Source organism: Grampus griseus (assembly GCF_964374135.1).
Source record: "Grampus griseus genome assembly, chromosome: 9".
Taxonomy (NCBI): Eukaryota; Metazoa; Chordata; class Mammalia; order Artiodactyla; family Delphinidae; genus Grampus; species Grampus griseus.
The window spans coordinates 89,381,501-89,407,198 of NC_139003.1; the positions used below are offsets into that span (position 1 = coordinate 89,381,501).

At 35.3% G+C, this 25,698-nt stretch overlaps 1 protein-coding gene across 1 annotated transcript in view; it reads right to left on the reverse strand.

Moving 5' to 3' along the window:
• Positions 1–25,698, reverse strand: part of COG5 (component of oligomeric golgi complex 5) — a 285,669-nt gene that overhangs the window by 120,967 nt on the left and 139,004 nt on the right. The window contains exons 8-10 of the mRNA XM_082661812.1: positions 9,158–9,323; positions 2,104–2,216; positions 1,773–1,850 (exon numbers count right to left, since the gene is read on the reverse strand). Of these exons, the coding sequence (XP_082517938.1) occupies positions 1,773–1,850; positions 2,104–2,216; positions 9,158–9,323 (357 nt within the window). The remainder of the gene's footprint in view (positions 1–1,772; positions 1,851–2,103; positions 2,217–9,157; positions 9,324–25,698) is intronic.

Genomic DNA, 25,698 nt, shown 5'->3' on the forward strand with positions numbered 1-25,698 from the left:
ATTATTATTTGGGCCTCAAATCATTGTAAAAATCCTATACTTTTTATAAAGGTTCTACTGCCACTGATAATTATTTTAACTAAATAATACTCTTACATTGTAGTTATATAATTAGCAAAAATATCTGTTTACAGCTTTTTAACGAAGGAAAAGACTAAAGAAATTATAGCAAATATAGTAAATTTTATGTGCTATCTTTGCAATTTATGACATATTTTCCTTAGAGTATTTTTACTTCTCTTTTGTCCTAGAGTTCCCAAAATTGCAGGGTCACAAGTTATTCTGGACTTTCCAAAAAAGATTGATCTATTCTGAATATAGATGAGTATACTGAATCCCAAGAGGGACTAAATTTTTAGTCATAAATATCACCTTATAAGAAAAAACAACAACTAAACTGTAAAGTTACATTAAAATTTATAATAAATGTAAATATGTATGTGTGTATTGTGTACGACTACTGTCTTAAAAAACGTAAGAAGAATATTTGGAAGAGCAATCTTCTCTGGCTTTAATTAAATAAGAAATATTTTTAAGTAAATGAAAAGGACGAATACAATGAAAGCATATATCCCTATTCCTCATAATCCTTTTTAGTTAGAAATAATTCAGATGCATTTAAAACCTCGCCCAGTGTTCATCCAGTATAATAACTGTTGACAAGAACTGATATGTGAGTTTTTATGTAGAAACTTTGCCCGATGCAGCAATATCACAACAACTTTCATGTATAACATACAGCAGTCTTAATTATATTAATTAATTATATTCATCATGCTACACATTACATTCCTAGTATTTATTTATCTTGTAACTGGAAGTTTGCACCTTCTGACTGCCTTCATCCAATTTCCCCTTCCCGGCTCCCGTCTGGCAACCACCTGCTTGTTCTCTGTATCTGTAACTTAATTTCTATTTTGTTACGTTTGTTCATTTGTTTTTTAGATTCCACAGTATTTGTCTTTCTCTGTCTGACTTGGTTTATATACTGTTACTATAACACATCACAGCCACAAGCAGGACTATGTACTGAGTGCTATGAACCCTCCTAGCAAATCACCAAATTTGGGGGTGGTTTTGGAGATCCCCAACACAGGAAATAAAATATTTAAAATTCTGAACTACAAAGTAAACTACCTACACCTCGATGATAGAAACTTAGAGAATCTTTTTCTTTGGAGCACTAGGTGTTAAGATTTAATGAACAGAATATCTAGTTATTCCATTCATCACTATCAAAAACATATCAAAATGAATGAATAAAATGTAGAGTCAGGGATTTCTATGCATGGAAGGAATTCTTGTGCCCACGAGGCCAGTAGATTGGTAGATGACAGAAGGGAGACTTTAGAATATGAAAAAATAATACATTAAAGTGCTTTATAGGAAAAATTAACAACTGAATGGATTGTACCATCTTCAGAAAAGACTTTATAAGGCATTATAACAACCACTAATTAAATCTCTTATATGCCAAAAATTTTTATCTTATTCTCTATCGGGACTTTAAAAAACTTTTACAATAAATCATTTATATTATTAAAAAATGGGAAATTACTATATGCATTTGAGAAATTATTCTATAAATAGTATTAGCTAGCATCTACTCAATAAACAAACATGCAAAGAAAATTTGTGGTTGTCAAGAAATATACTTCCCTTTAGCTATCTAACACGTAGCCTCTCTGTCAGACAGGAACACAAATAATGCTGGCTCATTATCTTCCTGCATTCTTTTATAAAGAGATAAAAATACTTTCATTTAAACATACCTTAACTATTTCTTCAATGAAACAAATGTGAGAGACAGGGTCTCTCTTCTTGGCTAATATTTTTTGCAGATGTTGTACCTAAAAAGGGCGAAGAGAGGGAGAATGTATATAACTGAGTATTTTCAAATGAAACAAGTATTAAGCATAGGCATTAGAAACATTAAGGGAAGGGAAAAGACATTTTGCTAGAGCCCTTACATATATTATAATTAGCTAATGTAGGTATTTTGAACTCTCAGAGATTTTAAGAAACCTGCCCAAGGTCACACAATTTAGAATAACCAGGAATTAACCCATAATTAATGTTATTTTCACTCTCTCAAATATTTACCTGGCCACAAACAGTAAAAATATGATCCACAAGTTTCTCCATATTGGTCCAAAGGGAAGCACGAAACGCTGCAGTGTTTCCTGGGGCTGGCATGGTAGATCGTCCAGGTGCCCCTGGTATGAGCAAGAGAAAAACATGAAAAATAAAAATTTCCAAATATAACAAAATGTACTGATACGTTATTATGAAAAGCACATACAGGCTAAAAGATGAGAAGTTCCTTTTTGAAGAAATCATAATTTCTCATAAGTGACATAAAAAAGAATCTTAACCTTTTGTGTTTAAGAAAGGAAAATACGACCACACACACACACACACACACACACACACACACACACACACGCACCCGCCCAGGAAGGATAATACAGAAAACAGGAATTAATAAGAAAGGTTTCCTAGAAGGAGGAGTTGAAGAGGTGGGAGGTAGTACCAGGTGAAAGGAACAGGAATAAAAGCGGTGAGTCTCTGTGAACCATACAAACGTCTTATATGCTGATGTTTCAAAATAAATTTAAATTTTAAAAGAATAAAAAAGCAAACTCTAAATACAAACAAATACAGTAACACATAAAACTAATGGTACTTCAAATTAATAATACAACCACCACACACAGGAAAATAATTAATTCAAGTAATTTTTAATTACAGCATCCTGACTTTAGTAAGATATATTTTAGGGGCAAAAAAAATCACAAAGAAATATTGTATTTTACTTAATAGATGTGTTGCTTGATATTGTAATATTGAATTACAATATATTCAATATTCAAAATTCAATATTACAAAATTATATTCAATATTCAAAATTACAATATTACATATATTCAATATTATATATATTATATATATTCAATATATAATATTGAAACTAAGTCTATTTTAGAATGGTGCAAATGAAGGTTCTCACTATAAACAGAACGAAGATACAAATGAGTAATGGGAATTGGAGGTATCTGTCAATTCTGTTCACTAAAGGACAGAGAGATGACAACTCCTTAATAGAAATGAGCATGCCTGATATCCAAATTTCAATCTCTATGCACCATTCCCCAATAAAAGAAGCCAAGGCTTACTGAAGAAAAAAGTGATTCCGTACCTGGAGCGGTAAAAACAGAAGGTGAACCTGGTGCATACTGGGCCAGAGAGCAAAAAAAGCGTTCAAAGTTTGAGGAAAGAAGCATTCCGAAAGTCGACAGAAATAACAAGATGGTGAATAGTTATTCTAGATAATAAAGATATTACAAGCAAATAAAACTAGAGACCACTACCTCATGAACACAGATGTAAAAAGCCTCAACAAAATATTAGCAAATAAAATCTAAAAATGTATATAAAGAATTTTATGCCATAATCAAATGGGATTTATCCCAGGTATGTAAGCCTGGTTCAACATTCAAAAACCAGTTTACAGGGCTTCCCTGGTGGTGCAGTAGTTAAGAATCAGCCTGCCAATGCAGGAAACACGGGTTCGAGCCCTGGTGCAGGAAGATCTCACATGCCGCGGAGCAACTAAGCATGTGGGCCACAACTACTGAGCCTGTGCTCTAGAGCCCGCGAACCACAACTACTGAGCCCTCATGCCATGACTACTGAAGCCCACGCACCTAGAGCCTGTGCTCCAAAACAAAGAGAAGCCACTGCAATGAGAAGCCCGCACACCACAACAAAGAGTAGCCCCTGCTCACCGCAACTAGAGAAAGCCCGCGTGCAGCAATGAGGACCCAACACAGTCAAAAATAAAATTAAATAAATTAAAAAAAAAACAGTTTACATAATCCATCACATCAGCAGACTAAAAAAAGAAGAATCACATTAATACATTTGATCATAGTTGACAAAATCCAACAGCCATTAATGGTAAAAACTCTCAATAAACTAAGTATAAAGGGAATTTTCTCAATTTAATAAAGACTATCTATAAGAAGCCTGCAGCTAACATCATACTTAATGATGAGAAATGTTCCCATTAAGATCAGGTACAAGGCAAGAATGTCCCCTTTCACCACCACTTTTCAACATTATACTGGAAGTCCTTGCTAATGCAGTAAGGCAAGAAAAGGAAAGAAAGGTGTATACTGGGAAGTAAGACATAAAGCTGTCTTTGTTTGCAGATGGTACAATCATCTGTGTAGAAAATCTGAAAGAACCAATCAAAAAAGTCCTGGAATTAATCAGTGATTATAGCAAAGTTGTAAGATACCAGGTTAATGAACATAAGTCAATTGCTTTCCTATATATCAACAATGAACAAGTGGAATTTGAATTTGATAACAAAATATCATGTGTGTTACCCCCCGGCCAAATGAAATACTTAGGTATAAATAAATCTAACAAAATAGGTACAAAATCTTTACGAGGAAAGCTACAGAACTCTGATGAACAAAATCAAAGAGGAACTAAGTATATAGAGAAATAGTCCATGTTCATCGATGGAACAATCAATATTGTCAAGATGTCAGTTCTTCCCAATTTGATCTATAGATTCAAGGCAATCCAAATCCAAATTCTAGAAAGTTATTTTTTGGATATCAACAAATGGATTCTAAAGTTTATATCGAGAAAAGAACCAGAAGAGCCAACACAATATTGACAAAAAAGAATGAAGTTGGAAGACTGACTAGCCAACTTCAAGACATTCTATAAAGCTACAGTAATCAAGACAATGTGGTATTAGCAAGAAAGACAAACAGATAAATGGAACAGAATAGGGAGCTCAGAAATACACCCACATAAATATAGTCAAATTATCTTTGAAAAAGGAGCAAAGGCAATAAATTTGGCAAAGGTAGCATCTTCAGCAAATCATGTTGGAATAACTCAATAACCACATGCAAAACAATGAATCTAGACATAGATCTCACATATTTCACCAAAATTAACTCAAAATGGATCACAGACCTAAAAGTAAAGTGCAAAACTGTAACACTCATAGGAGATAACAAAGGAGAAGACCCAGATGACTTTGGGTATGGCAATGACTTTTTAGATACAATACCAAAGACATGTTCTATGAAAGAAATAACTGATAAGCTGGACCTCATTAAAATTAAAAACTTCTATTCTGGAAGAGACAAATAAGAGAATTAGAAGACAATCCTTAGACTTGGAAAAAAAGATATTTGCAAAAGACACATCTGAAAAAACTGCTACCCAAAATAAAAATTCTTACAACAGTAAGAAACACCCCCAATTAAAAAATGGGCCAAATACCTTAACAGACACCTCCCTCACCAAAGAAGATGTACAGATGGCAAATAAGCATAGGAGAAGATGATCCATATCATACAGCATCAGGGAAATGAAAATTAAAACAACACTGAGATACCATAACATATCTATTAGATGGCCAAAATCTGGAACAGTGATAACACCAAATGCTGGTGAGGATAGGGAGCAACAGAAACCCTCATTCACTGACGGCATGAACACAAAATGGTCAAGCTAGTTTGGAAGACAGTTTGGTGGTTTCTCACAATACTAAGCATACTCTTACCGTACAATGCAGCAATTGTGCTCTTTGGTATTTACCCTAAGGAGCTGAAAACTTATGTCCACACAAAAACCTACACAAAGATGTTTACAGCAGCTTTTGTTCATAATTGCCTAAACTTAACAGCAACCAGGATGTTTCACTAGGTGGATGGATAAATGAACTGTAGTACATCCACACAATGGAATATTATTCAATACTGAAAAAAACAGAGCTATCAAGCCATGAAAAGAAATGGAGGAGGGCTTCCCTGGTGGCGCAGTGGCTGGGAGTCCGCCTGCCGATGCAGGGGACACGGGTTCGTGCCCCGGTCTGGGAAGATCCCACATGCCGCGGAGCGGCTAGGCCCGTGAGCCATGGCTGCTGTGCCTCTGCGTCCAGAGCCTGTGCTCCGCAACGGGAGAGGCCACAACAGTGAGAGGCCCGCGTACCACAAAAAAAAAAAAAAGAAATGGAGGAAACTTAAATGCTTATTACTAAGTGAAAGAAGCCAATCTGCAAAGGCTACATGATGTAGAATTCCAACTATATAACATTCTAAAAAAGGTAAAACTATGGAGACAATAAAAAGATCAGTGGTTGACAGGGCTGGGAGTGTGGAGATGAATAAGCAAAGCATAGAGGATTTTTAGGGCCATGAAAATACTGTTTGATATTATAATGATGGAAATACGTCATTCATTATAAATTCGTCCAAACTCACAGATGCAGAAACCTAAGAGTAACCCTACTGTAAGCTATGGACTTTGGGTGGTTATGACATGTCAATGCAGGTTCACCAACTGTAACAAATGTATTACTCTGCTGGGGGATGCTGATCATGAGAGAGGCTGTGCACGCGTGGGGGTGAGGGTATATGGGAAATCTCAGTACCTTCCTCTTAATTGTGCTGTGAACATAAAAATACTCTAAAAAACAGTCTTAAAAAATAAAATTTTTAAAAAGGATGAATGAATAAAGTGAAGGTCCCTAAATATACCTCTTCGTTCCTGGTCTCATTTTCCTTGTTCTCTCCCCAGAGCTCATGTTATTTTGAAATTAATGATTATTATTAGAAGGCATATATTTATACATTCATTACATCTGCATGTATGTAAAGCAATACATAGCACCATCTGTCATGTTCTCAGGCTTTAAATACAATATCATACTGTATCTTTTTGCAACTTGCTTTTTCATGTAAGGGAGCTGAGAATTATCTATACTGATAAAATTTATAAATTTAAATATTGTATAGTAGTCTACTTAAAAAATAAGCAAGTTTATTCATTTTTCCAATGAAGGAAAGACTGTTTTCAGTGTTTAGCTATTATAAATAATAGTAATAAAAATTCTTATACATATGTGCCAGAGTTTCTCTAGGGTTTACTCTTAAAAGAGAAATTATAAGATTATAAGGTATACCCATTTTTAATCTCAGTGAGCAGTTTGATAAAACTGAATAAAATGTTTGAAACATTTTATTCTCCTACAGTCAGAGTATAAGAGTTTCTGCCCTCATCCAACATTTAGTTCTGTTTTAGATTTAGATTTTGCCAGTCTCACGACTGATAAATAGGATCTTGCATCATTTGTTTTTCCCTAATAACTAGTTCATATCCTCTAAAAAGAGGCTGAACATCTTTTCATGTTTACTGGATATGTTCTTCTGTGATCTGCCTATTCATATCCTTTATTTTTTTCAATTGAGTTATTTATATTTTCCTTAGTGATTTATAAACTTTTAGATACATTTTGGGTAACGTGTTCCTGTATAATTATAATAATGTTATTTATTTTGTAAGATTTGAAACAATCTTACACGTATAGAAAATTGTGAAGTATAGTAAAAAATATTTTTCCCTGAATCATTTGGGAATAAGTTACTGACATGAGGCCCCATCACCCCTGAAGGCTTTAATGTGTATTTCCAACAAAAATGACATTCTACTACATTATCTCAATATAACCAACAAGATCAGGCAATTAACATTAATCCTGCCAATGTAACATTTTAAAAAATAAAAATAGCAATGATTATTCTTTTAAAAAATAATAAAGAGTAGGGTTTCTACATTAAATCATGGTATCCACTCCTCAACAGATGATAATAAGGCTTTTAAACTCTTTATTCTTTCAGAAAAAGGGAGCATACATTAGCACTGACAGGATGTGAATAATTGCTTTCATTTTTTTCCTATTCTTGACAACACAAGAGGGAATGAGATTAAACTGCCTCTGGAAATTTAAACATTAGATCAAACTTTTTGAGAATAATTGCTGGGAAAAGCTGAGAGTAAAATCTCCTCTGGCAATTTCTTTTCAAAGCTCTGCTTCTGGGATGGTCTTAATACAGACCTATTCAGAGGCTAGGGTTAACCTTTAAAAATCCCTTTAAGATCTAAGATTCTTTTATCTCTTTTTATCTAGTGCAAATTATTTATGAGGGACATATATTCTGTATTATTTAAGGTTATGTTTATATAGCAAACATAAAAATAATAATCAATGCAAATATTTTTTAGTATTAGCCCTATATCAAGAACTGTTATTAATTTTACATGTATTATTTATTCTTAAGGACAACTCAATGGTTGTTGTTCAATAGAAAATGAGAAGAGAAAAACTGGAGGCAAGCAGTATAGACAACACTTTGGGTAATTTTTCTATAGTCTAAATAAAATAAGGTGGTAAAAGTGAAGAAAGAAATTGAGTCAAGATAGATTTGTTTGACTGTCTTTAAGCAGAAGAAGATACAATAGCACGATTGTATGTGATGGGAAAGAGACATAATAAAGGAAAAACTGATGATGTGGTAGAGAGAGGGGATCTGTGAAAGCAACGCCTTTGAGTGATGGGATCTAATGCAAAAGCAGAGTACTTGGTCTCTGCTAGGAGCAAGTACAGTCCATCCGTATTAACAGGAGAGAGGAAAGATTTTAAGGAGAGAAATGCAGAGTTGGTGTTGCTTAGAAAAATGAGAGGTACACAGAACATGTAGTCTTTCATGTCTATGAAGTGTGTTATGTATGTGAATGTCATCATCGGGTATCTTTTGGCAGGAAAAGGGTTGGGACTGCTACCTTGAATCTACCTGTTTCTGGTTTTCTTTAGATTGTGCTATAGTTGTAATGTTCCCAAAGCTTTTATCAGCTTCTGTCTCCACATTTACCCATTACTGCTCCTGAGTATGAGAATTATACAAAAGCCCAGAAAGATAAAGTAGAGACTGTATTTCCTTAAAAAATATTTTCTGCCTCAATAAGAAGTACATGTGAGGATAAGGATTTCAGAAAGAAAAATATGTTCCTTTTTTTTTCTTGCATCTGTTTCCTCTGAACTAAATGAAGCCATAGTTTACAGATTTTATCTAGAAGTTCTGAATATACCAATTGGCCAGTTCAACTCACTGATTAGACAAAAAAAAGTTATAAATAAATTCTAAAACATAATTTCTTCTCTCATTTTCTGTCTACTAAAAAATGAGTCATTAGATTACTTTGAAACTTGAATGCTTCACATACTATTCAAAGGACTTTTCAGTTATAAATAAATAAAGAAGCTAAAGATAAACCACATCCATACCTCTCACAGCTGACTGGGAAGGCTGAGTCAAAACTTTGATGTCTAATGCACTGTGGATATTTTCTTCTATAGCAGCACAATATCCATCCACGACACTGGTAATAGTATCCTTCAAAGTTCCAAGATTATGGAAAACCTGAAGAGCTGTTCCGACCTGGGTTGGATTCTTTAAAAAGGTGGTAGTGGGGTGAGTTGGGAATAGATATAAATAGGAAAATAAACACAAACAACATAACTCTACAAGTGGTACTTGAGCAGTTACTACAATATTTTAAAATTATTACAGACAAGAACAAAGACAATGCATTTGGAACAAATATCATTTTTAGTCATTATTTATTTCCTAAAAGACAAAGTTAAATACCATGTGTATGATTTCCTCCCTTTCCCTTTCCCTCCTCCTTTAAAGGATAATAACAAAATTTAAAATCTGTTATATTATTAGGGCTTACTTAAAATTTACTCCCAATCCCTACGAAGAGAGCCATGCTGGAACTAACAACAACCCTGTATTTGTTTAGAGAATAAATAAATGAATTCTGCAGAGTCAGCTAACGGCTGCGCTATGCAGACTGATACTATTATTCATTATATTTCCTTCCTTCCTTCATTCACTGTAACTATAAATATCTATAGAGTGCTTACTATGGGTCTATCTTGCTTCTATGTGCTGGAAATACAGTAGTAAATAAAACCAATTGAGTCTCTGCCCGCATGGATCTTGTATTTACTAAGAAATGTTTAAAAGGTAAACGTAAGAGAATATCAGGTAGTGTAAATGCTATAAAGGAGGAGGAAGGGAATAAGAACAGAGAATGATGTGGATTATTATGGAGGGAAGAGTCAGAGAACGCATCTCAGGGTGTTATTTAAATGGAGACCTACATATAATGAAATCTATGGAGGATACGGGGAAATACAGATCTGGGCAGAGGTATCAGTGAAAGTGCAGAGGTAGTAATGTGCTTGGTAGCTAGTGAAAACAGCAATTAGGTCATAATGGTGGCTGGAGCAGAGTGACTGAAGCAGAGAGAGGTAAGCAATGAGGTGGGGAGTAGAAATACCATCTATGAGTAGATTAAGTCCACAGTGATATAAATAGGTTGCTGGATGTGTCACTAAGTAAATGACTGAATTAACAAGGCAGATCTTGTACACCAACATATATATCCAGGCCCAAATAGCTGAAATTCCTCTTTCATTTATGATTCAGTGTCTATTATTAAAGGTACATAGTTAAAAAGTTAGATTATTTCATTAACATTTTCTTGACTGTTAAGTTTATAAAAAACACAAAATATTATTTCTGAAATCTATTGGTGTTAGTAACAGTACATGCCTCAGATACACACACACACACAGAGGCAGAGCAGAATCCACTTAAAGACGATATCAGGAAACATGGTTGGTGAATACTGATACCCATTTTAGACATTTTTAATATTAAACAAGAAAGAGAAGCAAATGAACATTGTTTCATATTAAAATATGTTTTAATGAAAAAATTTTAACTTGTATTATTATAATAGAATTTTATTCTAATATATACTGTCAATTCTGTATCAATGTACTAACAAAGAAAAGGGGAGAAAATAAGCTATTTCATACAAAATTATTAACTGAAAATATGGGGTATAGCACTTTGGTTGTTGTTAGTTCCATTCCATTCATAGTGATTTTTTTTTCACTTTTTAGTAGATATCAAAAATCAAAATTAGGCAGCTGTAAAGAAATTTCCCCTATCACTATTCAAATGTCTATATAATCTAAGAAAGCATTACCTGAGCAATTTCAAATAATATCTTCACCTTATAATACTAGAATATAGACACAGAGTGTAAAATTGTATTTATTGCCTTTATTATCCTCAAAGGATCTGAAAAGCACAGCTTCTCAACATACAGGGTTTCAGTAACTTAACAATAATTCTGTAACTTCAATAGCTTACAGTGAATGTACGCTGGAAGTTATATGTGTATGTTAACTGAAAACACTTAAAGTCATATTTTACTTGAAAGATCTAGCTAAAATGGAGCAGCTTTGTATGTTTCTACTCCAAAAATTATTGACTACCAAAAACTTTCAAAACAGTAACATGTACAGTGCATTATTAAAGAAGCATCCAATATCAGAATGGCTATCAACAAAAAGACAACAAATAAGTGTTGGCAAGGATATGGAAAAAAGGGAACCCTCATGCACTGTTGGTGTGAATGTAAATTGGTACAGCTACTGTGGAAAACACTATGGAGGTTTCTCAAAAAATTAAAAATAATACCATACAATCCAGCAATTCCACTTTTGGGTATTTACCCAAAGAGTACAAAAACACTAATTCAAAAAGATATATGTGCCCCTATGTTCAGTGAAGCATTATTTACAACACACAAGATATGGAAGAAACCTAACTGTCATCAATAGATTAATGGATTAAAAAAATGTGGTATATACAATGGAACATTACTCAACCATAAAAAAGAATGAAATCTTGCCATTTGTGACAACATGGATGGACCCAGAGGGTTTATGCTGAGTGAAATAAGTCAGAGAGAAAAAGACAAAAACTGTATGATCTCATGTATATGTGGCATCTAAAAAACAAAACAAATGAACAAGCCAAACAAAAGACAAACAGACTCACAGAGCAAACTGGTGGTTGCCAGAGGGGAGTGGGATTGAGGGGTTGGGTGAAATAGGTGAAAGGGATAAAGAGTTACAAAATTCCACTTACAAAATAAGTAAGTCATAAGGATGCAATGTATACCATAGGAAATACAGTCGATAATACAGTAATAACTTTGCATGGTGAGAGATGGTAACAAGACCTATTGTGATGATCATTTAGTAATGTATCTGATTGTCAAAACATTATGTTGTACACCTGAAACATAATATTACATGTCAACTATACTTCAATAAAAAAAATCTAACATAATATTTATAATAACTACAATTTAAACTACTTATAAAAATTCTAGATGTAATTTTAAGCTTTCTAATTAACATGACCACTTTTTCTATTAATGCCAGTTATTTATATTCATAGTTTAATATAAACTTATCATTTTTTAGTTGGGAAACTACAAAAATGATAATTTTAAATTAAATTCTTTAACATACAGAGGAATGTGCACATTATGTAGGCATAGCTTTATGAAATATCACAAAGTGAACAAGCCTCTATAACTACCACCTAGACCACAAAACCAAATATTAGCAGAACCTCTGAATCTTTTGTGGCTTCCCCAACTGCATCTTTCCAAATATTATCACTATCATAATTTCTAACACCATTCTTTAGTTTTACCTGTTTTTGAATTTTACATAAATAGAACCATAAAGTATTATTTTGTGTCTGGCTCCTTTTAGTCAATATCTTATTTGTAAAATTCATCCATGTTGTTGTATGTAGCAGGTGTCGTTTTCACCACTGTGGAGTATTCCAGAGTGGAAATTTACTTTGGTTTATGTATCCATCCTTCTGTTAACATACATTTGCATTATTTCCATTTTTTAGGTATTTTAAATAATGCCACCATGAACATTCTAGCGCACAGCTTTTAGTGAACGTATATATATGCACTTCTGTTGGATAAGAGTAGAATTGCTGGATCATATGGTATTTGTATGCTTAGTATTTGTAGAAACGGCCAATTTTCCAAAGTGATTGTACCAACTTATACCCTGACCAGAAATATGTGCTCCCCAATCCTGCCAAAATTTAGAATTATCATACTCTTTCATTTTATCTGTACTTTTGAGTGAGCACTATTGTTTTTTTTTTATATTGTTTTAATTTACATTTCCATGATGGCTAAGGAGTTATCCCTTTTTGCTTGTTAATTACCCATTTGGATATATTCTTTTGTGAAGTGCATATTCATCTGTCTTGTCTATTTTTCTTTTTTTTTTTTTGTCCTTTACATATTTGTACAAGTTGTTCATATATTCTGGGTATAATCACTTTGATGACTGTATATACTGCAAATATGTTCTCCCACTCTTAAGAAGTCTTTTAAGGCAGAGAAGTTCCTAATTTGAATGCAGGCCATTTTATTGACCTTATTCTCCATGGTTATCACTTTCAGTATCCTGTTTGAAAAAAATTTTTTGTCCCATCCCACATTCATGAAGATGTCTTTCAATCATGAAAATATCTTTCTTTCATGAAGTTATCCTCCAGAACCTCTATCGGTTTACCCTTCACATTTAGATATACAATCCAACTGGAATTAGCTTCTGCATAATGTGAGACAAGAGCCAAGATGAGTGTTTTTCTGTATGAATATCCGATTGACCCAGCACAATTTATTTGAGAAAACAAAGAAGCAAATGATAATCTTTCTCTCCTCAATCTCAAGGGTTACCTCTGCAATAAGTCAAGTTTCCATTTATGTGTTTTTGTTTCTGGACCATCAATTCTGTGCCATTTCTCTGTCCTTACACTAATTCACCTATGTAAATTATTGTAGCCTTAAAGTAAGTTTTGATAGTCCTCTGCCTCTGTTCTTATCAATTTGATATAGGCTACTCTTGGTTCATGGTACATCCATATAAATTTTATAACAGGCTTGACAATTTCCATTTAAAACAAAAAGGCCTGTGGAACTATGGGTTTGCACTAAGTCTACAGATAAAATTAGAAAAAATGGAAATCTTTGTAATATTGAGCTCTCCAATCCATAAATATATTATCTCTCTTCATTTATTCAGGTCTCCTTTAATTCCTCTTAATATTATTATAGTTTCTGTAAAGGGATTTTACATATCTTTGATTTTTATTATTCCTACACATTTGATGTTTTTTGATATTATAAATAGTAATTTAAAATTTTTCTGTTTATCTGTTGCTATTATATTAAAAACACCACTGATTTTTCTAAATGGAATTTTACCAAACTTTCAAAACTCAGTCATTAATTACTTTATTTGTAGATTGTTTTGGATTTGCTATACATAAGATCATGTTATCTCTGAATAATCTTTATTTTTTTCCTTTCTAGTCCTTCTACATTTTATTGCCTTTTTTTTTTTTTTGCTGTACGCGGGCCTCTCACTGTTGTGGCCTCTCCTGTTGTGAAGCACAGGCTCCGGACGCACAGGCTCAGCGGCCATGGCTCACAGGCCCAGCCGCTCCGCGGCATGTGGGATCTTCCCGGACCAGGGCACAAACCTGTATCCCCTGCATCGGCAGGCAGACTCTCAACCACTGCGCCACCAGGGAAGTCCTTATTGCTTTTTCTTATAACCCTGGTTAGGAGAGTCAGTAATCTGCTGAGTAAAAGTGATAAAAATGGATTAATGAAGTTCTATTCTTGGTCTGCTAAGAGTATTTTTACACACAGATTGATGCTGAACTTTATTAAATGCTTTCTCTCTTTGTATGTATTGAGATCATCAATTTTTTTCCTTTACTGAAGAAATTACATTACACTTCTAAACAAAAGCCATCTTGGTCATGATAAATTACCCTTTTTAGATATCCCTGACTTACATTTGCTAATAGTTTGTTTTTTGCATCAATTTTCAAGAAAGATAGCTATTAAATTTTCTTCCCCATGATATCCTTATCTTGATTTCAACTTTATACTGGCTTTATAAAATAATCATGTAAGCACTGCCTCTTTTTCAATTCTTATATAGAGTTCATGTAACATTAGTTTATTTACATGCATGTGTAGACAGTTGAGATGAGGTCATACTGGATTATGGTGAGCTCTAAATCCAATGACTGATGTCCTTATGAGAGAATAACACACTCAGAGACACACACAGTGAAAAAGGTCTCTTGACAAGAGACAGAGAATGGAGTGACACAGTTAACAAGCCATGGAACTTCAAGCACTGATTGGAGCCACTAGAAGCTAGGAAAACACAAGGAATGATTCTTCCTTAGAGCCCTCAGAAGGAGACTGACCCTGCCAACACCTTAATTTGGATTTCTAACCTCCAGAACTATGAGAGAATAAATTTCTGTTGTTTTAAGTTACCTGGTTTGTGGTAATTTGATATAGCAGCCCTAGGAAATCAATACAGAGGGTTAAGAGCAACAGGAAAAAAACACATATGCTTGGGCTTCCCTGGTGGCGCAGTGGTTGAGAGTCCGCCTGCCGATGCAGGGGACACAGGTTCGTGCCCCGGTCCGGGAAGATCCCACATGCCGCGGGGTGGCTGGGCGCGTGAGCCATGGCTGCTGGGTCTGCGCGTCCGGAGCCTGTGCTCCACAACGGGAGAGGCCACAACAGTGAGAGGCCCGCGTACCGCAAAACAAAACAAAACAAAACAAACAAACAAAAAATACATATGCTTGCAACCCAAATATCCATTGAATGGATGAAGAAAATATGTATTCATAAGATGAAATATTACTCAGCCTTAAATAGGAAAGAAATCCTGTCACATGCTACAACATGGATGAACTTTGAGCATATTATGCTACGTGAAAAAAAGTCACACAAAAAATTACTGTGTGATTACATTTTATGAAGATAATATTATTTATATATTATTTATATGAAGACTGTACATATGGAGACAAATTCACAGACAGAAAGTAGAACAGTGGTTGCCAGGGGCCGAGGGACAGACAGGAATAGGAGTTGTTGTTCAATGGACACAGAGTTTCAGTCCAGCGAGATGAAGAGACTTCTGGAGACTGGATGAGCATTAATGTAAATGTACTTAACACTAATGAACCCTGAAGGTGGTAAATTTCATGTTATGTGTATTTTATCACAATTTAAAAAACACATATGCTTGGATTTCATCTTCTTTGACAGGTTTAGGAATGAGGCCAAGGAATCTGGATAACTGTGATAAACCTAATTTTTCTACTGTAGTCATCCAGTAAGGACCTATTATGAACCAGGCATTACTTTAGGGGCTTGATACACGTGAGGTCTAATCCTCCCCAACAAAACATTCAAAATAGTTGTACTGTTCTCTACTGAAAGACAGGGAAACTGAGGAATAGAGAAGTTAGCCGAAGCTCCAAGACAACAAAGAATAAATGGCAGAGCAAGGATTCAAACATTAAAATGTTTGCTTTTAAAGTTCATGCTTTTTCCAAATAACAATGGTTACTTGCAAATAACTGTTAGTACCAATTAAAGTCTGATTTTCTTTAAGCAGTAAAATAAAGTTTAAAAGTAAGTAAGAATGACCAATAAATGCTATCTTTTTACTTTGCTAATAAGTACGGACATTTTTTAAAACTTCACTATCTGCTATCATCACTTCATAAAAGGAAGGTTATTTAAATAACAAGAAAAATAGAGAGGAAGTTCTCAGAGTAAGTCACTACCTTGTATTTATTCTGAATTTTAATGAGAACTGATAAAACCTCAGCATGATTGCTACCAACGTACAGGTCAGTGTCGGGAAACCTGTACTTATGTTACGTTTCTGTACAAATGAACGGGTTGGCCAATCTTGCTTGCATACAATATCCTCAAGTTTAAAGTCTCCCTGAAAACTGCCCATGAAGAAATTCCTTCTTTCCTAGTACCCTGGGCCACTGTGTTCTCTGGGAAGTTTAATGGTTTTAATTCAGCGACAAATAGTTAATCAATTCCTTGCCTCACTCACCTGGCTCCCCATTCTCTGCTGCAAATCCCAACTTTAGCAGAGTTTAAATCAGTAAAATCATAAATTGCCCTTAACAGGATCCTCTTTCTCATCCCACAGGTAGTCCTTGCAAGTACAATGCAAACACTTCAATTCACTGCTCATCTTGGAACTGCCTGCTTTGTGGGCCTATTCTCTCAGTGCTCCAGGATCAGCTCTAGGACTTCTCTGTTTCCTTACACCACCTACCCAACCGCCCATCTTTACAAAACCAGACCCACTCTCGGTACTTTGTGCCCTTGCGAGGTCTGCATTCATTGCCACGTCCCACCCTGATCTGTGGAAACAGTATACTACATGGAGATGCCTTCTCCCCTAGATAGTAATGCTTAAAATGGCCTTCATATCCATTAATTTTCTTTTGTCAACAGAACATAAGTAGAATAACTATTACAATGCTCATTTCACAGTTAGGTAACTAAGGTACCGAGAGGACAGGCCCATAGCTGGATACTGGCAGGCCAGTTTTAGGCCTCGGCCCCTTCACTCCCTATTCTATACTCTGCAACAGGTCATCCTGTCACCACTTATCTCTAAATCTCCAGATATACCAGTTTTGCAAGTATTTGTAAGAGATCTCAAAACAAAATAACCACATTTGAAAAAGACCACACTTTCTAGAAAGAGATAAACTACTGAAAATGTAGCAATGTCTTCTAGACAATGTCTTCTCTTTAAATGAGAGTCAATATTCTAGGAGCAATTTTTCTACAAATTGTCATTGTGACCTTCAATAAATCACTTAACCATATATGAAATTTCCCAACTTCAGAAACTGTAATATAAAATGAGATGAAAGACCAGGTAATAGAGTAGATCTACTTCATAAGTAGATCAAGACAGATTTCTACGTCTTCAAAAACATTTCGGGAGATGGCACAACCATTTGCTTTTTAAACTAAAATTATTTCTTTTGCTTTGGAAACAAATATGGATGATGTCATTTTTTTCTTTCTTTTTCAACAACTCTGTAGCATACACGGGAGGAAAATAAAACCGCACAAGAGTACAGTGAGAAAAGAGGCACAGTTGTTTAGGATCCCTAAAAAGCTTGCCAAAACAGGAACACTGGGCTTCCCTGGTGGCACAGTGGTTGAGAGTCCGCCTGCTGATGCAGGGGATGCGGGTTCATGCCCCGGTCCGGGAAGATCCCACAAGCTGCGGAGCGGCTGGGCCCGTGAGCCATGGCCGCTGAGCCTGCGTGTCTGGAGCCTGTGCTCCGCAACGGGAGAGGCCACAACAGTGAGAGGCCCGCGTACCGCAAAAAAAAAAAAACAAAAACAGGAACACTGTAACCAAAGCAACAGCTGGCACTCAGCTAAAGGAACAGAGAGATAGCAAGACTGCTGTAAATATTGTGCCATAAAATAGCAAGCAATGTTCTCACGTTAACTAAGCTACAGTTAATAAGAGATGACCTCTGTGAGCATAAATACAGTATTAAATCAAAAGTCTGATAGGATTTTAAAAGCTTCATATAATTGAAATTAGAAATGGAAAAGGTGACAGAATTTGATTTAATTAGAAACAAAATGCAAAAATCACATAAATGTTCAAGACCAGGATGCCACTCTGCAAGGATCAAATAATCCTTGTATCACAAAGACTAATGATCACATTTTACATTTTCCCCTAATGAACTAATTCTTTAGCAGTTAAATTCTTTCTCTTTAGGTTTCATATATAAAAGAATACAATGAGCCAAGGGAAGGAAAAGGACAAATAAAAGAAGATAAAATTTCCTGCTGCTATTCTGCTATTTTGGTTATTAGGAGGTTTCAGGACTACAGTATTTCTTCAAGGTTTGATTAATAATCCATTTCATACTCAATTAAAATAAGACAAAAAATAAGTACCCCCAAAATCACATTAAAAGGGGGGAGTGATGGAGAAAGGTGGGGAGGGAGATGGAGATGGAAATGATCTACAAGTCCCCAACCCGGCTTCCCGAAAAACATAGAGGTTATAGTGAGAAAAATGCAAAGTCAGTTCAAGCAAAAATTCAAAGAACAGGTAACTTCCACTATATAGACAATCCTTACTGCTGGGGGGGAAAAATAAAAGCTTATTATTTTATTTTTTTATAGCACAGAAAGGATACAGATCTAAGAATTTTTATCACAAAGAAGATAATTCTTTAAACCACTACCTCCGAAGACTACGTATTTAATAAAATTAGGCTAGCTTTCAGGTAAATTTAAGACAATAAAAAACATAGCACCTTGGGCTTCCCTGGTGGCGCAGTGGTTGAGAGTCCACCTGCCCATGCAGGGGACACGGGTTCGTGCCCCGGTCCGGGAAGATCCCACATGCCACGGAGCGGCTAGGCCCGTGAGCCATGGCCGCTGAGCCTGCGCGTCTGGAGCCTGTGCTCCAAAACGGGAGAGGCCACAACAGTGAGAGGCCCGCATACGGCAAAAAAAAAAAAAAAAAGCATAGCACCTTAATCATGCACAATAACTGAGGAATTCTAACATCCAAATATTTTATTTCTCCAGAATAGTGTTAATAAATTCACAACATCTTATACATAACAAGTATATCATAGGCCAAAATATTTAAGGCAGTTTATAGTAACTGTGTGCCCTAACATGATACATACACTGGACACTTTTTTTGAATCTATGACATGTCTAAAACACTGAAGACTTAATGGAGCCCCATGGGAGATTACAAGTACTGAAGGAAGAGAGAATCGCATTAAATAACGTAATTTAAAGGCAAGAATTATATTAGCTACCTCGGTTGTGATCCAGAGCTTACCAGTGGCTTTTCTGATTCAATAGCATGGAGCCCACTAATGCTTGATATGTACTTCTCAGCTAACCTAATAAGATTATATCAGAACCTGTTAACAATCAGCAGTCAACAGTGCAAAACCCAAATGAAATTAAGAAACTAAGAAGAACATTTAATAGCACAGTATGATCTTATCAACCAAAAATCACCTTTATTCTAGCCCTTTTTGAAAAGCAGCAGAAAAAAAGAAGAGCTATAAAAAGGCACGGGGAAAATGAGAGGAAAAAGAAAAAGAAGGAGACAAAAGAATGAAAGTGAACATGTATTGGAAGAGGAAGGTTCTACAAAAAAAAGAAGTAATAACACAAAGAGCCTAAAAAATGGAGAAGGTAAAGAGATGATCAATATACAGAAAAAGGTTCTTTTAACTTCCAAATTCTTTATAAAATGAACCTGGAGAGCATAGTCTATATGAATCTACAGTTTAGCATTAAGTAAAAGTTTTTAAATGATGCCAATACTTAGAATAATATGCCCATCCTATAAGGTAATAGCAGATAATATTTCAAGGACACTAAAAATGTGTTTAATAATAAAATGAATTTTATAGGAAAATAAAAGTAATCATGAGACATGAATGTTTCAAGCACCCAAATCTCACTCTGTCAATATAAATTTTTAACTTAAATGTATATATGTAGCTTACTTTTTTTTTTTTTTTTTGCGGTACGCAGGCCTCTCACTGTTGTGGCCTCTCCCGTTACGGAGCACAGGTTCCGGACGCGCAGGCTCAGCGGCCATGGCTCACGGGCCCAGCCACTCCGTGGCATGTGGGATCCCCCTGGACTGGGGCACGAACCCGCATCCCCTGCCTCGGCAGGCGGACTCTCAACCATTACGCCACCAGGGAAGCCCATAGCTTACCTTTAAATAAAGCAATATAATAATTCTAGTCATTCTGTGCTTTACCAAAGATATTTATGGCAGGCATTATTAGGTATTCCCTAAAATTCATTCCCTCCTTCTTTCTTATTACTAAAATCCTAATTTTCTCCAGGGGTGGCAGTGTGCACTGCAACAGTGCACACTGTTGAGTAGCTTAAGCCAATGTTTACAGTTCTGTTCCTCTTTCCAGATACTTGCTTTCATAGTCCTCCTGACAGTTGGGGTTACCATGAGACCCATATCTGGTCAATGAGACATAAGGATAGGTCCACTGGAGCAATATTGAAAAATGATTTTGTAATGCTGCCTTTTGGCTGGCAGCTGGCACTGCCCCATCTCCACTCCGTGAACATGGATTAATGTCTGCAGTGTGACAGCTATCTTGTGACCATGACGTGACAAGCAAGGGGACACTAAGGAAGGCAGAATGGAAAGAAAGACCTGCATGCTTGTGAAGTAGGCTGAAACAATATTAGCACCACCCACATCCAGACAAATCCCTATCTATTTAAGCCACTGTTGGTCTAGCTTGTTGTTATAGCACTAGCAGTCGCATCCAGCACCAAACTGATTAAAACACAATATATAAAAATACATGAGCGGGTTTCCCTGGTGGCGCAGTGGTTGAGAGTCCGCCTGCCGATGCAAGGGACACGGCTTCGTGCCCCGGTCTGGGAAGATCCCACATGCCGCGGAGCAGCTAGGCCCGTGAGCCATGGCCACTGAGCCTGCGCGTCTGGCGCCCGTGCTCCGCAACGGGAGAGGCCACAACAGTGAGAGGCCTATGTACTGCAAAAAAAAAAAAAAAATACATGAGGGACTTCCCTGGTGGTCCAATGATTAAGACTTTGCCTTCCAATGCAGGGGGTGTGGGTTCGATCCCTGGTGAGGGAGCTAAGATCCCACATGCCTCGCAGCCAAAAAACCAAAACATAAAACAAAAGCAATATTGTAACAAATTCAGTAAAGACTTTAAAAATGGTCCACATCCAAAAAAAAAAAAAATTCTAAAAATAAAAGAACGGAAACATGAATCTATAACAATACTTTAAAAAAGAAAAACAAAGGAGAACAAAAGTATGCCTCATTTGCTACCTTGGGTAGTGACTTATATAAACTCATTACTCTGTAAATTGGTAATAAAAAATGCAAAATTTAAACATTTATCCATCATTTTAAAAAGGAACTGCAGTTCAGGGTAACCAAATATCCTTAATTAATGAGTGAAAATTCTTCTTAACATAAGAATCACGGCTAGCAAATATAAACTAATTAGAAAAATAGAAAATGACTTTTTCACAATCTCTGTTGAAAAAAATAAAAAGATTTAGGCAAAAATCATCAACAGACATTAAAACCATTAGGAGAAAAACTGACAGAGAATTAATTATTCTCAAGGTGCCAAAATATATGCAAATTCACAATGAAGTAATTCAGTGAAGGAAAAAAATAATCTTTTTCAACAAAAGGTGCTCGAACAACTGAATATGTCTATGAGGAAAAAATGAACCTTACACTGTACATAAAAATTAAACTTAAAACATAAAATTATAAACTTCTAAAGGAAAACATAGGAGGAAAGCTTTCCAACTTTAGGGTAGGCAAAAATTTCTTATATAACAGGCATATGAAAACATGGATAAACCGGCCTTTAGCAAAACTAAAAAATTTTGCTCTTCGTAAAAGATGATGTCTTTTGAAAAAAATTAATAAAGTTAATAAAAGCCTAGCAGGACTGATCAAGAAACAAGAAACAGCAACAAAGATACATTGTACAGAACAGGGAAATATAGCCATTATTTTGCAATACATTTAAATAGAGTATAATCTATAAAAATATTGAATCACTGTGTTGCATGCCTGAAACCAATATATTATAAATCAACTATACTTCAATTTTTAAAAAATTTTTAAAAAGAAACAAGAAACGATCCAAAATATAAAAATAAAAGACAATTTCAAGGGGGAAAACAAGGCAGCATTATTCCTAATAGCCAAAAACTGTAACCAACTGAATGTCCATCAACCTATCAAGACATAAACAAAGTGAGTAGATCCATAGGCTGGAACATTACTCAGCAGTAAAAAGGACTATCTGTACTTGCAACAACACAGATGAACCTAAATAAAATACTGTGCTAAATGAAAGAAGCTAAATATGTAAGATTACCTACTGCACGGTTCCATTTATATGACACTTTTAGAAAACAGCAACTCTATAGACAGAAAGCAAATCAGTGATTGCCTGGGTTTGGGGGTGGGAGGAAGAACTGACTGCAAACAGGAAGGAGGGAAATGTTTTGTGGTGATAGCAGTTAAAAAAAAATCTGGGTTGTGAGATGGTTGCACAAATGTATAAATTTAGTAAACTCATCAAACTATATGCTTAAATGCACAAATGTAAATTACACCTCAATAGCAATGCTAAAAGAAAAAAAGGCAAGCCATAGGATGGGAGGAAATATTTACAATTCACACTAGTAACAAAAGACTGGTACCCAGAATACATTAAGAATTCTTACAAATCAATAAGAAGACAATAAAGTTTTTAAATGTTAGGCAAAGACCTTTCACTATTAGGCATTTGAAAAGTTGGTCACATAAGCAATCAAGAAAAGGCAAATTAAAACTACACTGAGAATCTACTATATCCCCATTAAAACGGCTAAAATTTAAAAGACTGACAACATCAAATTTTGGTGAGGATCTAGAGGAACAAAAATTCTAATCTACTGATATGGGAATGTGAAATGACAGAACCACTTTGGAACTAGCAGACTCTATAAAAAGTAAACATATTATTCTTTGCAAAAACCCAACCATTCTTTGCCTTAGGTATTTATTCAAGAAAAAGGAAACATGCTGAGACAAAGCCATGTATCTGCTCATAGCAGCTTTGTCTGCAGTATCCCTAAACTGGAAATAACCCAAATGCCTGTCAACAAGTGAACAGATAAATGTACTTCAATATAATGTAATGCTAACTACCAATAAAAATATGACCAAACTACCAATATACAGAACATGAATCAATCTCAAAATAACTATGTTGAATGGATAGAGCCACACACAAGAAAGAACACACTGTATGACTCCAATTATATAAAAGTATGGACAATGCAAATTAATCCATAGTGATGCAAAGTGGTTGCCTGGTTCTTCATTTTTTTCCAAACTACAAAATAAAAATTTTAGTATTTACTACTCTAATAAAAAGCCAACATAAGATTATCTAAATTGAGTAAAATAAAATAGAGTTAACCAAGTACAAAAGTTCTGAATTTTTGAGAAACGGAAAACAACTTACACATAGATTAAAGAGTGATTACCAAATTTTAACCAAAGAGTAGTGACAGAATTCTATATGACATACAATGGAAATTCAGTCAGTTGATGAAAAAATTTTTCACAGTTCAGTGACCTGAAAAACTATGGAAAGCAATAACACCAAAAGACCTTAAGGCTGAAAGCAGACAGTTAATTAGATGTGAATCTACACTGCAAGATAGCAATAAAATAACGAAGCAACCAATGTTACTGTGGATTGTTCATGAAAGAGACTATGTCAAAGAAAAAGAAAATAACATGACTGGGGCTTCTCTGGTGGCACAGTGGTTAAGAATCCGCCTGCCAATGCAGGGGACGCGGGTTTGAGCCCTAGTCCGGGAAGATCTCACATGCCGTGGAGCAACTAAGCCCATGTGCCACAACTACTGAGCCGCGCTCTAGAGCCCGCGAGCCACAACTACTGAGCCCACAAGCCACAACTACTGAGCCCACGAGCCACAACTACTAAGCCCGTGTGCCACAACTACTGAAGCCCACGTGCCTAGAGCCCATGCTCTGCAACAAGAGAAGCCACCGTAATGAGAAGCCCGTGCACTGCAACGAAGAGTAGCCCCCGCTTGCCACAAGTAGAGAAAGCCTGCGCGCAGCAACGAAGACCCAACACAGCCAAAAATAAAATAATTTTAAAAAGAGGAAAGAAAATAACATGACTGTATAATATAGAAACAAGAAAAATATTACCACTTTACATTTGGCATAAAACAAAAACACAGAGAAACACCATATGATAATTAAAATATTGCAAAAGAGGAGATGGTGCTGGGAGGAAGAAAAGATGGAAGGAAGGAAAATGGTAAAGCGCCCACCATGAAGAAAATACAACCATTTAAAGCACACATTTAATGTCCTTAAAGGGCAAGATAGCAAATATTTTAGGCTTTGGCGGCCACATAGTATACATATGGTCTCTGCTGTATACTGCTCTTTCGATTTTTTTCCCCCAACCATATAAAAATGTAAAAACAATTAGTACTTGAGCCATACAGAAACAGTCCACAGACTGTACTTTTGCCAATCCTTGATTTAGAATGTTAAATAACAGTTCAAATTAATTCCCACTCAAAAAAATATTAAAAAAATAGTAAGCACATGCTAAACAAGACTAATTAAGCTTTAGGGAAAACATTTAGATGATCAGCTTAAAATCTAAGGAAAGCTAACAGTGATAAGAGCAAACAGATGAGGGGCAGGTGGCAAATTATCCACTGAGGCTGGTAAAATAAAGACAACACATGAAACCTTTAGATCTGTGGAACTTGAAGAGCTCTTACTATAATCACCCTTTACATATTTTTTAATTGAGGTATAATTTACATACAACATTATATTAGTTTCAGGTATATAACATAATGATTTGATATTTGTATATATTTTTAAATGACTACCACAATAAGTCTAGTTAACATCTTTCACCACACATTGCTACAAAAATGTTTTTTCTTGTGGTGAGCACATTTAAGATCTATTCTCTTAGCAACTTTCAAACATACAATACAGTACTATTAACTATAGTTGCCATGCTGTACATTATATCCTCATGACTTATTTATTTTATAACTAGAAGTTTGTATCTTTTGGCCCCCTTCACCCATCTCACCCATCCCCTGAAAGTATTTATTGCGTGTCAGGAAAAATGCTTCGTACAAGAGTTGAAAAATTACTGGAACTTTATATTTAGTAAATGCAAAAACACTGGGAACAAATATACAAAAGGAGTTTCTGTAGATTCAAATGATGAGATCTATTGTAGAATTCATGAGACCAGCCAGGAAAACTAGCAGCTAACAATAGGAAAGCTAGACCTCTTAAAGCAGATATTCAGCTTGACAAATCAACTGATATTGAGTCTACTATTGGTGTTTGTTGGGCACACAGAGAAGAAA